This window comes from Cariama cristata, unplaced genomic scaffold (genome assembly GCF_000690535.1).
Source record: "Cariama cristata isolate BGI_N322 unplaced genomic scaffold, ASM69053v1 scaffold16000, whole genome shotgun sequence".
NCBI lineage: Eukaryota > Metazoa > Chordata > Aves > Cariamiformes > Cariamidae > Cariama > Cariama cristata.
Window position 1 is genome coordinate 39,164 of NW_009596571.1, and position 15,195 is coordinate 54,358.

General features: G+C 41.1%; 1 protein-coding gene across 1 annotated transcript in view; it reads left to right on the top strand.

The window, feature by feature from the left end:
• PHEX (phosphate regulating endopeptidase homolog, X-linked) overlaps nucleotides 1-15,195 on the top strand; it is a gene marked incomplete at its 5' end in the record, with an annotated part of 64,787 nt that overhangs the window by 36,368 nt on the left and 13,224 nt on the right. Inside the window, one exon of the mRNA XM_009706725.1 lies at nucleotides 5,609-5,667. Within this exon, the coding sequence (XP_009705027.1) occupies nucleotides 5,609-5,667 (59 nt within the window). The remainder of the gene's footprint in view (nucleotides 1-5,608; nucleotides 5,668-15,195) is intronic.

Below are 15,195 nucleotides of genomic sequence, written 5' to 3' on the forward strand. Positions count from 1 at the left end.
TTGCAGCTTAAACTTAATTTAATGAAAAAAGGGGTAATTGAAGCTCAGTTAAAAATGGATTATGTCTCTTGGCCACAATTAGAATTTAGAATGGTACAGAAGGGATTTATGAAATAAATTTTTGAAGAATGGAACCATTTGTAAAAGATAATGTTATTATTAGTAATAGTAATATTTTTTATTTATTTTTAAACATGAGAGTGCAGATTGTCACATACTGTCATAAAATATATGAGAGAATCAGTTTCTTTTCTTGCTGGTGGGTAATTAAATGCTTAAAATGCAAAATAAAACCTAAACAGAACTTAATTAGTCTAATCATGCTACTTAAAAATGACTCCTCCTACACACAGACTCTGAAATCGGTGCTGCTGCTTAGCTCCTGTGGTGGTCTTTCCTTAGGGCTCCAGAAATCCCTGCTCAGTGAACCATACCTCATTTCGGGGATGGCTCCGTGTTGTCCATGAGGCAGGTCGAGGATCTCAGCAGGACAGGCGCAGGCTATTCCTGGTTAAAGTCTTTTAATTTGGCCCCGTGTTTTCAAGGAGGTGTTTATAGCTTAATCTTAATTGTGAATTTTACCTTCTCGTCACGCCTTTCTCTGGTATTGCAATGGTTAATCCTAGGGGATGATTTTACGGGCTGCCCTGCAGCCCTGGATGCCAGGGCTCGATCAGGACAGTGTATTCTCTTCAGAGCAGCAGTTTCCGTGAGAGCCGTGAAATACCACTTGGCTCTCTGCAGCAAGGGTGATCAGCGACCTCCTCCTCGTGAACAGCGCTGGGACCACGCAGGTTCTTGGCACGACGGGGAATCTCCCCTGTAGGGAAGTTAACTGGGAGGTGATCCCTGACTGTACACCTCAAGGGCTGTGATCTGAGAACTGTCGCATGGATATGCTTAAAAAAATGAAGGTTTTACCTGCTTGCCCACTACAAGATTGAACACTTTCTCGTGCTTGTCTTTACCATCTTATTTCGAGGACTACTTAACAGCAGCCCCCTCATCATCTTTGTCCTGCTTTTCTTGTCCTCCCGCAGGGCGCCTTCTGGCCTGGGGGGTCCCGGTTTGACTTTCTGGTCTCATTCCTTTCTCAGCACAGCTATATGCTCTGCCGTCCGCCAGGCTGGGGGCAATCCCCACCTGAGCCCGCAGCCATAATTATTCCTGCTTGGAGATTATTCGGCCTTTGCACCTGCTTGGCAATAGAAACGGGCTCTGAAAGTGGTGTCACGCTGCCCACTTTTGCTGGGTCTGCTGCAGGGTATCAAGGCACAGAGACTCATTGCCACCTCTAGTAGTTTTTGTAAAACTTTATTATAATAAACCAATAACCCCCACCCACCAGTCGGAGGCAAGTCAAATCTGGCCTTAAAAATATCAGCACTTGTCACATTTTAACTATTGGACTGTACTGCTTTTTGATGCCTTCTCTTTTTTCCTTCTTTCTTTTCTTTTTCTGTTTTTGTGGGTTTTTGAAGTTTTGTATTTCCTAGAACTCCACAGATCTTTGATCTACACTGAAGCTTGGCACTGTGTTAATAGAGAATTACCCTTGGGGTTTTGTTTCCCGTTTGCTTCATTTCTTCTCTTCCCTAGTTCAGTAGCTTTTAGCATAGCCATTTGTATTTAGAGATAGACATTATAAGATCATCCAGGTTGTGGACTGAAAAAGATAAATAAGAAAATGAGTGTTTAAGGAAATAAGTTACCAGCTAGTAAAGGAATATTACCCCCAAAAGGCAAAACACAGTTTTTTGCCCAGCCCCGGGGAAGACAGATGGCAGCCTGGCCTGGGAGGCCAATCCTCTCTTTCTGCATGGGAATATGTATAAAACAGAATAACAGTGAGAAGAGGAAATATGCTTTTGAAAGTCGCCTTGAAGATTGCCTCCTCTTTAGAAGTTTTTTTCTTTTGTAGTCCTTTCTTGGGAAGAGAATTTCCAGATTCGAGCTTCATTAGCAACTTTGCACTGCCTTTCACTTCTAACCAGTTTAAGTGCATTATACATTCACAAGTTCATTTTCTTTACTTATAGGATTTAAAAAAAAAAAAATAATTCTTACTTGGGACGTTGAACACCAAATTCTATTCCACCTGAGTGATTTCTTCTAACTCGGAAACTTGAGAGAACAAATTGCAAATTCAGTTTGTGCTTTACAGAGCATTAAATAAATTAGTAAGCTTTTCCCAGTATTGTAAATGTTCCCAGTCACCTCTCTTCATGACTGGCAATGTAGCACACTATACTCTTAACTTGGAAAGGAAGATATCGCGGAGAAAATTGTAGCCTAAAGAAACACAAACCTAAGACAGTATCTGCCCCATGTGCTGTCTCAGTGCAGGTTTCAGATTTTATTTCTACAAGAGAAATCTCAAACTTCCAAGTGTCAAGTCTGCAGCATTAACTTTTGACTGCTGCAGTAGTTGATAGGTGTGTTACAGGACATCGTTCAAAGCTGTCCCTTTTTAACATGCTAATAGCAAAAGGAAACATTGTAAAGAATTTTAGAATTTTTTTTACTTTAGTTTGTAATTAAGAGCTTAAAGTTTGTTATGCCTGTCTCTTTTTTTCTATCCTTCTATTAATAGATCAAATGCACTGAAATTGTAACCAGACATAGAGCAAATGTGCAGGCAACCTGACTTCAAACAGGAATGAGAGAGCTGTTTCTAAATTTGCTTCACCTTAAAATTTAACAGCGACAGCTATTTTTTACAGACCTTCATAGAGTAATTTGATGTGTTATTAGTTAAGGTCTGTCACTGAAGGTTCAGTCATTTCAAGGAGCTCACTGAAAGAGGATGAGAGGTGAAGTTGTTCTGCTAGTCTGAATGGAAGCAGTCTCCATTATTTCTGCTCTTTTGTGGAAAATGCTTCCTAAATGTTTTTGAGAGTGGCTGAGGATGCTACAACAAAATGCTGGAGTGTAAATATGCTCCTTGCCGAGTGTCTAAATGCCAGATATGAAATTCAGCAGTATACTGTGCTTGTCACTAGAGAACTCTTCTTCCTGAGTCCTTGATACGGCTGCTAAGTCTCCTCTTGCTAGCTACTTAAAAGCGTAACAAGCTTCATACAGAGTCATTCTTGAGGTCTTGCTATGAAAAAGCAACTTGGAAAGAACTTAGTTCAGTTCGAGCCTGCTATTGGTCTTTGGTTCGTATGAAGCTCGGGAAAGAGGAATGGCTTTGCTGTTGTGGTGGTAGATCGTGAAGAAAGAAGCAGTCTCAGGATGGGGATGTTGTGAGAAGTCTTAGCAGCTAGTCTATGAGCTACGTGTCTACGAGTTCATAGGTATGAAAGCATGGCCAGCAGTGGTGTGATCACCTCCCTCGGTAGCTGCGGACCAAAAGGCAACAGCATTTGCAGATGCTTTTGGGCAGAGTGAAGTGCTTCTGTGGTGACCAGTACGTGCATCACTGGTTAGCTCCTCACACAATAAAATCAGGTGCAAACTTGTACTATTAGGGAGATGTTGCTTGTTAGTGCAGAACTCTTTAACCACTGCTTGTGGTGGTTCCTCTCTTGAACTAGTTGTCGTAAGCCCCTGGGGCTGCAGCAGCAAAGAGAATGGGGAGAAGAGCAAACTATATCAGTCTGTTTTGAAGTACCTGTTACCTGTCTCAGGCCCTCGAACCCGTGACTGGAAACGAGAGGCCATGTAAGACACTTGCTCTAAGAAGGATTTGGAAGAAGGGGGGATTTGTTGTCCTGGAAGCCTTTTTCATACTTAAACGTTGCTGTTTGAGAGAACAGCAAGGCCATTTTAAGTAGAACAAGCCAACAGGGTGAGGTGGAAGTCACAATGCTATGCGTCTTTGTTCAAACTTACAGTAAAATCTAAATTAACGTGTAGAGTGTTTCAGATGGCTCCCTTTCAGGTGGATTCTCTCCTTGTCAGAAAAGGGACAGAGTCCTCCAGAGCTCCTGCTAAGCCTGGAGAAGAGGTCCCAACACACAAGTGGCTGGGTTGCATCCTTCAAAACAGTTCAGCTGATAGCTGCTGTGAACAAACATGAAATTGAAATGTAGTTAATTAAAAGCCCCCTAATTTTTTCTTTATCCCCTCACCATAACCATTCTTTCTTCAGTTTTCCATTATCTCAATACATTACCTCTAACATTTAATCTCTTTGTTATAGAGGAAACAGAAAACACACCAGTAAACAACCTCCCCCTGCTCCTCCCCTTCAGAATCTTCAGTAAATGAAACAGGGAGAGTTATCTGTGGCAAGTAGAACCTATAATGTGAGTTAAGGTATTTACATGACATCACGCTTTGCTTTCATTGGTTAGTTTTTCTAGTTGCTGTATTGTAAAGTAAGCTGCTTAGCTTTGAAGATGTGAGAAGCAGATAAATCTATCGATAAAAGACAGAATACTGCCATTCTAAAACTCTCCCCTTTGTTGCATGGTTTACGTGAGCACATCACTTGCCAGAAAAACAGTCAGGATCCACAGATCACTCATTAATTTGATGGTGCTATTTTAAGGCACAGATCATGTACGTGAATGTCACTGACATCACACGTTTTCCATGTTCTGATAGATCTTCCTTTGTCTTACTGTGTTTTGCAGCTCCCATCTCTTCTCTTTGAAAGAAATTTTCTAAAGCAATTGCATTGCATTCATTTGGCTTTACAAAACTTCTGAGTAAGGCATTGCTAAAGACATCAGGATGTTCCTTTTTTGGACATTTACTGAAATTTCTTCCTATTTATTATGAATTAACCAGTAATTCTCATAGTCTTTATTACTTTTCTTTTATCTCAGTTCTTCCTTATGAAATTGTAAAGTGAAATCTTGGACTCACTGAGCTCAGAGTTCCCTCTGAGGGGGTTTTCCACTCATGAGTGGAACCACTGTAAATATAGATGAGCTTAGGCTAAGGAGATTTGTAAATCCTATTTGCTATTCAAATCTACCTTTCCCTCCAGTATGTATGAGAAATCTAACTATGAGAAGAAATGCTAATATTCCTTTTTAAATTTGTTTTGACATGCAAGAGATCAATTTCTTCATGAGCACAGTGATGACCATGTTCATTGTGTAGGCTACAGAATGTGAAGCTGTTTATTTTGAATTTAGGTTCCCAGAAGGTGCCTGCCCATGTTACTGGCATCATCCTGATTGTTCAAGTAGTTGTTCAGCGAAGTGTCTGAAGCCAGTTGACTCGTTTCAAAATGCTCTCTTCTAATTTCATGTGTTTCTCTACACGTGGTTGAAAGACACCTAAGAGTTTTCACAGCTGCTATCAGTGTTGCAGCACTTCTGTTGGGTGAACTTCAGTGTGTCAGCATGGCAGACCTCACAAGCACAATGATCACTTAGAAATAAAACAGATTAGGTAATAGGAAGCTTAACAATTGCTCCTGTTGAATATTTGTTGACTGTATGCACTTAAAGCCATTAAACAGTAGATTTCAATGTTCCAGAAAGTATAGCTAGCATGTGTTGAAATGGAGAAATACTTAAACTTTGGTGTATCCTAGGTATTTGACATTTTTGCTTCCTTCTGCTGAGTTCACTTTTTATCTTTGCTCATTGTATTCGTAAAGGTGTGTGGGTGTACTGACAACCGATTTGTTTTGCTCTTCCTACAGGTGGTTTACAAGCCCAACTACTGTAAATGCTTTTTACAGTGCGTCTACCAACCAGATCAGTGAGTATCTGACTTCTGAGCCTCCTTATAAAGTGCCTGTTTGGGAAATGTGTGTATTGAGGTTCAGATAACAGCAGTACAGTTTGTGTGCTTGTGACTGAAAATCGAAGTCTCAAACCTGGTAACTCAGCTGTGAGACACCTTAAGTGAGAGGATAGTTCGGAAAACTGAGGGCTTCCACAAATTTGAATTACTGTTGCTTAATGCATTACACTATGACAGCTGAATTGCAGTGACCACTTGTGTGTGTACTCTGTCCATTGCAAACATTAGCTTAAATCACTTTAATAAAAGTGTTAATGTTTCTGTTTTCTGTAGCAAAAGCATGTGTACACGCACCTCCATAAATATACAATAATTAACAACTCAGTCCTCTAGTATTGATATCTAGCAATAAACATGACTAGAGGAGACTGTGGCATAGACCAGAAAACCTAAGAAGTGGTGCCCGGCGGATTTGTTCAGTACCTTCAAGGACAAGGAGCGGTATCTGTAGTTAACTTAAAATTCTTACCTGTATAGTTTGATGAAATTATCTTGTATGTACAGTACAACCTGTCTTATGCTAATTTTAGTTACTGGTTGTTTTTAGAGAGCATAAATCATGGTTTGGAAGCACATGAGGTAAAAGCTGAGTTTTTCAAAGATGTGTATGGATTTGGATGTTCATTCCCATTTTCTTTAATGGGACTTTGCATAGAAAATTTCTACCTGGCTTTAAAAGTCTATACCAGTATTTCTGTGTGCAACAGCATTATCTTTACCCTGATACCTCTTCGTTCTTACTAGCTCTGCAAGTCAAACCAGCTTTCTTGTTCTGTGCCACCAGGGTCTGGAAGGCGGCTGCCATAACCTCTGTGGTCTTGGTCCCCAAGGACAGGCTTGTCAAAAATCACTGAGCAACTCCCCCTTTTTCTCCTGCATCTGTTTTGGTCACAGAGAGAAGTAGTTTTTGAAAGGCACAAATTGAATGTATCACACTGAAGAGGTTACAGCAGCGGTCTGGCATCCTGCATCTGCTGGTATCTGCTCCTACCAATTTCTGTAAACAATTTTTGCCTTCAGACCACTCACTCAAATTCTTTCAGGTCTAAGTGAGCTCATTTGTAAAGTGTATGATAATTAGGCAGTTCTTTTGATTAAAATTAATTCCAGGCCTAGACCGCTGTACCTTAATTAGAGGGCTGCCATCATTGAGCAGCCACCCTTCTGTTGATCATCTGAGGAGCCCTTGAGGTAGGCTTCCCTGGGCTGCCACGGCTCCGAGGTGAAGAGCTACTGCTGCTGTTCTGCTGCACCGGCCACCACTGCTGCTTCAGATGTATTGTGTGAACGGAGAGGAAGCCCGGTCAGCACGAAATGAGATCCACTGCTGTTATGTCTTCTTTAATACTGGGTCCTTTCACCTTTCAGCAGCATTCAGCTGTCTCAGCCTCTCTGCCATGGCACATTAGAGAAAGCTGTAATGAGATGCTGGAGTCACTGAAGCTAAATTTCACACTCGCTGTGCCTAATGGTGTCATGAAGCAGAGAGCTGTCAAACGTAACCAATCAGTCATGGGTGTAGAGGCAATTGTATTTTCTATCATAACTGCTGACCTTCTTGTACTGCTGGCATCTGACCTTGAAGTTTGGATAGTGCTGCTCACTGTCCTTTTAGAACTGTTTCTAAGAGGAAAAAGGTTTAGGTGGCTCTTTCTGAACAAAGCCCTCTTCTACCTGAGAGAGGTACAAATGTAATCATGCCCTAAAAATGACGTGCAATAGGAGGGAAGATTCAAAGAAAGGCACAGTGCAGTTTTCCGCTGCTGGCTGGCGTGATTTGCAGGGGAAGAGGCCCCGTGAGATGTGGGAGGAACCTGCTCAGGTCTGAAGTTGCTGATAAATATTTGACACATCACTACTGAGTTCCCATTAACGCTGCTGGGGAAGAACTGCACTGCAGGAGACTGAAGTTTGCGAGCCTGTGCATACTCACATTGCGTGATATAGCTGCTGGACAAATCTGATGCCCAGCAGTTATTACCTTACTGCTTTGTAGCTATGTTTTCAGTAGTAATCCATTCAAAGTTCTGTAGGGGCTGGTGATAACGGTACAAAAACTATGGCCTTTTTAAAGACCTAGTTAAACAACAGAAAAAGCTCTACAAACAAGAGTCATTTCAGAACAAGAAATAAGCATGAACTCTGGCAAGTTAAACGTAAAGTGGTGGTATAGCAAGCCCACAAAGATTAGAGATAAGAAGAGGAGATAGGAACAAATTACTTGTTTTCAAAATAGTTGGAGGGGTGTATTACAGGGATCTATGCTGGTCACTATATCAGCAGATCTGAAAAAGAGGGCCTTCTATTCTGAACAAAAGAACAGACAGATATAAACTCAGCCCAGGAGGACAGGTTCCTCTGCTACTGAGTGCTGGAAGGTAGAAAGCCATACTAGTAGATGGGTGCCTCACCCTCAAAGGTGGGTGCCTGGTGCGCTTTCCCTGCATATCTGCTACTGACCCTTTCTGGAAATAAGAGAATGAACCAGACAGGCTCTTCATCTGCTTGAGTGTCCCCGCTCTTCAGTGGGCAAACTGGATTTTAGTGTGATCAAGGCCCATCTATTTTTGCTCTTGGTAAATGAGTTTACTAAGAAGGAGTATTTCAGAAATGAGAATTTTAAAATGCATAATGGAAATTGTTTCTGGAAAGCAGCTTCTACATTAACTGGAAAATACTTGGTTCCAAAGTTGTTCTAAAAATTAAGACCGTTCAGTTTGGAAATGGAAATGTACTGTGTGATGTTATCAACATAACCACAGCAACTCCAAACTCGATTAGTCACTGAGGGCTCTGTGAAAGAGTTTAGAGAAAAAGCAACATCAGTGCCTTGAACCGTGGATTCTGAAAAGGAGCTATCGTCAGGTACCTGCAGAAGTGGAGGGGAACGTGGAGGTCCTGATCACTTCTGAACTTTAGGAAGATGCCTTTGCTTTCTGTGCTGAGAGCACAGGGAGTTCTCTGGCACGCTCCTGGTAGAAGCATTACTAATTCTGTCTCTGTACTCTGTATCACTGACATAGCATTAAACAAGAAATCACCGCAATCCCTATACATGTCCATGCAATCTTCATACACGGGTAAGCTGTTAGTATTTTTAACTTGACTACTCAATTACTTGAAGGAAAAGGTCTTACTTCACTAAAAGTGAAAATTAATAGAGAGTAGAAACTAGATGATTTAGAAAATTGTTAGATTTGGGAGAATACAGCGAAACTTGCCTATGCAGTAGATGATTGTAACAAATTTTGCTGCACTTCAGTGCAAACATCCTTATGTTTGCTATTACTTGTTTTTCATTACTAAAATATTGATAACTTTAATGGCCAACAATTCTGTTAAGATCTCCAAAGGAGAAATAAGTAGATGTATCTAGGTAAGACATGCTGCAAAGTGCAGAGTTAAAAAATATGGTACATATAAGTTATCTTATTATTATACAAGTTTACTCCGGATGTTTTCTTTACATGAGTTCTATTTATTTATTTCTTCTTTTTCCATAATTCAAAATGTCTCAGACTAACAACTATGCATGTTTATAATGGTTGTTAATCATTTTCCAATCCTAGTTTGGATCATTTTTCAATTTTCTTTGCACTGGCTTGTCAATTTCCCCTCAATTATAGGTACTTAACAAGGACAACAGGTACATGTCATTGCCTTTAGATTCTAAAAAGGTATCGAAGTACACTTCATATAATCTAAGCAGCGTGAATACTGTCTTTGTAATTATCATAATTGGAACACAAAAGCACTTTCCAAAAGGCTCTGTTTATTTTTACGAGCTCTAGAGCAGTCAACAACTATGTGCTGAAAATAGATACAAGTGATGATCAAAGTATGCTAGCATACTTCTGTTGAAGAAAAGGTTTTATTTCATTACAGCACTAAAATACTGGCCCTTGAATATGTTAAGGATAGCAAGGAACTGCTCATTAGACATTTGGTGTATTTAATTTTCTTTCCAAGTGTAAATATGTATGCCTCTAGAATATACCAGAAAAAGTAAAGTTTGTGGATTGTTAGCAGTAATGAAAGGAAGATTCGCAGTGAACTGAGGCAAATATAAGCAACACACTCGTGAGGTGTAAGCTTGAATAGATGTATTGGATAATTAACTACTGTTGATATTATCTTTGTAAGTTTATACCCATGTTCCTTCTAAGTCATTTGTGCTTGAACTGCAATTCTCTAGTGAAAGTCAAGAGGCCTCTTTAGAGAGCAGCTTCATTACATGTTACAGGAAGAAGATATAATCTAAAACAGAATTTTAAAATTACACTCAAATTAGCATCCATAGAGAAAACCACGGATGAGAGCTCATATTAGCCAGTAAGTATCATCTTTATAGAAAGCGGCATGCAGATACTGATGCTGGCAGCTTGCTGATGCTGCGAGTTGGAAGGGAGAACTCTTATCTTGCCAGGAGCCAGGGAGGTGCCGGCAAACACGGTGCTGTGGCCAGGGGAGGACAAGGGGACTGCGCGTAGGGGCACTTTCTCTTACCTTAAGAGCTAGACTAATTGGAAGGTTATTGATGAAGTAGTTTCAAGTGTGCCATTAGTTTCCCGGGGGTTAATGAACATAACAGATTTGGGCTGAACACTTTCTGAGCCCTGTTATTAAGTAAGATTTAAGTGTTCTTAAGTGAGCCCTTATTTTCATTTTTCCCTATTTACTAATGACCAGTATTCTCTTATTTAATTACAGTCACAGGTGAGATGATGTGTGATCCTTCCATCCATTCTTTATTTCTTCTTCCTAAAATTCTTATCCCTAAGTGTATAAAATAGGAGAATTTTTCTTTGTTCTTTTGTTTTCTGGGGAATCTAGTGAGTTTTTTTTCCTTTAGAAAATAAGGATTACAGTTTTTTGTAAAAACAGATGTTTTCACAGGTTTCCTAGTCCCTTAGCACACAGTATTCCTTGGCCCCTCACAAACCATTGCACATTTCTCCTCACGTTGCCCCACTGAGGCTGGGAAATGCTGGGTTCTCTCCTTTTCATGAACAGCAAAGAGTCTCTTGTCAGGTGAAGCAGAAGCTGAGCCAAGGGTTGAACCATAGGCTGTTGAGTCCTCTGCTTTAAGACCATCACTTCTCTTTTTCTGTTAAGGAATTTATTCACTACTTCTCAGGAAGTTAAGCTTTGTATTCATGCATAGCATGGAACAGTTACTGTGCCTTACACAATTTGTATTTTCTATCCTTACACAATTTATGTTTTCTATCCTCTTTGTCCACAGGATAAAACTTGAAATTAAGTGTAGGATTCAGGTCTTATGACGGTCTTATTCTCATCTTACGATGGAGAGTTAGATCCTGATCACTTACATATAGGTGCTCAAAGCTGTCTAGGACGCTCTACAGCATCCGATAGGTTTCGTCATGTCTGGCGCGTCTGAGAGAGAACTTGCCTATGGAGATTGGCAGCTAGAGCAGAAGCAGGACGTGCAGAGTCATCTCAAAAGGCACTAGGAAGAGATTCAGTTGTCCAAACAGAAGTCTGTGGAACCAGTTTAACCAAATGTATCCTGTCCTTCGTGCTGTTTTTAGATAACTAACCAACATATAACAACTATACCAACTAACCAACAGATAACAAACCTAGTCGTCTTGTTTAATTCCTTATGGGAATTCAGTATCCTTTGTCTACTTACCAGCAGTTAGTCTTCCGCTTATATCTTATCCCTTTAAAACTCTCCATCTGAATTCATTCAATGACACTTGAAAAATGAGTTACAGCCTTTTAAACACATCTGAGAATTGCCAGTACAACAATTGGCAAAGTACCCTGTGTGTCACACAATTTAGCACAGCTGTCTCCCATATCCATTATTTACATACTGGATTCACTAGCCTGTCAGAAGTTGCTTTAAACAAACCAACTAATTACTGGAAACTGTAAATACACTAACTTGGAATAAGGCTTTCCTAGGTCTTTTCTTGCTCTGTTAAAAATATCATGCAATATAACTGAATAATGTAATTGAACTATAAAATTTGAATTCATATTTAGATTTGAACTCCAAATTTCCTTATTATTTGGTGAGCCATCTCATGTGGTTTTAGTTTACTTCATCCATTATTAGTCTGCATCGTTTCAGTGAACTGTCAGGTGAAAAGTGATTGCTTGTGTCTCCTCGGTGAAGTAACAGTATTGCACTGAGTCTCAGGGCATCATCTGCAAAATGTGTATAATAATACCATGAAGGTATTAGCTGGTAAATGGATTCATTAATGGCAGTAAAACCCCTGTAAAATTGAAAGAAAAAATTTGTTTCAAATTTGAAATGCATTCTAACAAGCTTTACAGCACCTGGCTGTGGACAGAGGCTGAAAATTAATACAATGGATAAAATGAAGCTAGAAACCTTCAATTAAGTTAAAAGTAGTCCTGTGCAGGTCAAGAGTGCTGTCAGAGCATCAGGATCAGCATAAATTCAGAGTGAAATATTTGACGTAAGCCAGATGTACTCCACTGTGAATGCCCCTGTGTCCCAGAGCAGTAAGGAGAGTGAGAGGGAAGTTCAGCGGAGAGTCCCTGTCCAAGGGTCCAGACACAGGGGTTAGGAAAGCCAAAGCCTACCTGGAGATGGATCTGGCGAGGGATGTGAAGGGCAACAAGAAACGTTTCTGCAAGTGTAGCAGCAGCAGGAGAAAGTCCAGGGAAAATATGCTCCCACTGCTTGAATGGGGGCAGTGGTGACAAACGACATGGAAAAGGCCAAGGTGCTCGGTGCCTTCGTTGCCTCAGTCTTTACTGGTAAGGCTGGCTTTCAGGAATCCCAGGCCCTTGAGACCAGAGGGGAAGTCTGGAGCAGGGAGACTTACCCTCCATGGAGGAGGAGAAGGTTAGGGAATATTTAAACAGACTGGGCAGGCACAAGTTCAGGGGCTCTGACAGGGTGCACCTACAAGTTCTGAAGGAGCTGGCTGATGTCTTTGTGAGGCCACTCTTGTTTATCTTTGAAAGGTTGTGGTGATTGGGGGATGTTCCTGAGAACTGGAAGAAAGCAAATGTCACTCCTGTCTTCAAGAAGGAAGATCCAGGGAACTAGAAGCTGGTCAGCCTCACATCAGTCCCTGTGTACGTGATGGAGTAAATCCTGGAAACAGTTCCCTTGAGCAGCCTTCTGCGATGAGGTGACTAGCTCAGTGGATGAGGAGAGAGCCGTGAATGTGATTCATCTTGACTTTAGTAAGACTTTCAGTGCTGTCTCCCTTAACATGCTGAAAGACAAACTGCTGAAGACTGGGCTAGACCAGTGGGTAGTCAGGTGGACTGAAAACTGGTTGAACTGCTGGGCTTAAAGGGCTGTGATCAGAACTGCTGGGCTCTAAAGTGTTGTGATCCGTGGCACAAAGTCTGCCTGGAGGATGATCTAGGCTGGCTGTCCCACCTTGCCACCTGTAAGATGTATGGATACAGGGCACCAGTGCTGTTTCTGACAGCCTGAACTCAGCTGTCCACTGACCTCCAGTGCTCCTGTGGCCTGTGACACCAGTGCCTGTCTCAGAAGGACGCTGCGGTCCTGTGACACTGCTCCGAAAGTGGTTAGGTTGTAAGAAGGTAGGCAAGGCAGATTCTGCAAGTCCAGGTCCTACGTATGGCAGATAGGTTTGTGTGGCATCTGTGATAAGACAACATGGTTCTCTTTCTGTGTGCTGTTGGTAATAGCCTTGAGTGTAGGCTCCAAGCCTGCACTGGCAATGAAGTGTACGGAGTGGCAGGCTTTCAGCCCCTATCCCTCCTCTGGGGCTGTGTAGAGGGGGAAAGGCTAAATTTATGGTGAAGCGTTAGCAACCTCCCTCATCTAGTGCTACTAATCTCTGGAGAACAGGACACCTTTGCTTCATTAGGTGTCCAAGAAGCACTTTCAAAACTAGATAATTTTTTTCTTAAAAAAGAAAGAAAAAATCCTATTATGGGTAATACATTCCAGTTCCCTGAGGTTTTTCTTAAAAGTGTATTACATTCTAGTGGTTTCTGACTCTGCTTTGTCCTGAAAGTACTTCCTAAGGCTCCTTTAGTGCAATCAAACTACAAAGGTGTTTCACACAGCTTTGTGTGAAAGCAGAAGCCACTCCTTCAACAAGCTCTATGCTCGGGCATGTCTTACCTAAAATGGATCCTGACTTTGAGTAAAATAGTTATCAACCTGTTGTCTGGATTCAGGATCGGAGCTTCTTCCCGTTCATTCACAGGACTTGTTCGGTGAAAACTTTATCGCATGGCTTAAGTCACATCTGACTAGGTTTCAATAATGTCCTGTGAAAACACTTTTAGATTAAAGTTCTCAGATGAGCCTGAGTGAAGGTTTGCACGTAGGTTTACTGTAGATAATGTATATTACCTCTACCTGGTGCACAGACAAGTGCAAATTCCCTACTCAAATCTATACCTGGACAAAATAATTGCAGCTAATTAAAATTTCCTTATAGCCTCTTGGTGCAGTGACAGGCACACAGGATTCTGTGATCCCCAAACATGATTTTTGGGATGACTGTGCTACCTTGGTTCATACGATCTTCAGTATGGGCTCGTTTGTTCATTTTGGCCACATTTCCTTTCATCTGCTGTAGCGGGGAGAGGATCGTTCAGGGTTAGCGGACCTGAGGATTCCTTTATTAAATGGTCTCTTTGGCATGTCCAAAAACCTTTCCTGAGGTTCGATATTTAGAAGGAACCGGGCAATGTAGTTCAGACTGGATTTTAAGCTCTTAACACCAGCTCTTAACTTAGTGTACTAACAAGCAATTTTCATCAGGTTGCGTGAGCGTGCTATTGCTGTGAGATGTTTAAAAACATACGTAGTAAATACTCTTCTGTGTGTGCTGGGAGGCAGAGTTAGATCAGGAAAACTTTGTCCTTGACATTGGTACAATTGTGTTTTGTAGCACTGGAAAAGCAAGTGATAACATGCTTGAAACAACAAAACAGCATCTGGAGAAGCAAGAGAAAAAAACATTCAGAAAATAAGTTTGAAAAACATGCTTTTTGTAAGCTAATTGCAAATAGGTAGTCAAGACAGCCAGGGAGGTACAGCTGAAAAAAACAGATGGGCAGGCCAGGAGGACGTGCCACTTGCCGTATCATTTGACATGAGTTACACTCAGCATACTGTCTTTAAAGACTTTGTAAGGAAAGGACAAAAATCTTGCCTGACAATTTATCTCAGATATAAAGAAATACATGTCCTATCTATCAACAAAAAATTGAATACGGTTAGAATCAAGTGAATGTGGTTTCTGCTTTGATCTGAGCGGCCAGATGATTTCTTGGAGAGAGACCCATAAGCTGAAGCAGAGGTTCCTGGGAAAGGAAGCAAATCACCCAAGGAAACTGGTTCTTCCTTGGCAAGGCGATGTCCGTGTGGGGTAACCTTCAAAGTAGGTGTATGCATGTGCTATATAAGTGAGGGTTCCTGACAGGAGAGAGCAAATTCCACATTTGGACCTGGAAGGATAACACTTTTCACCA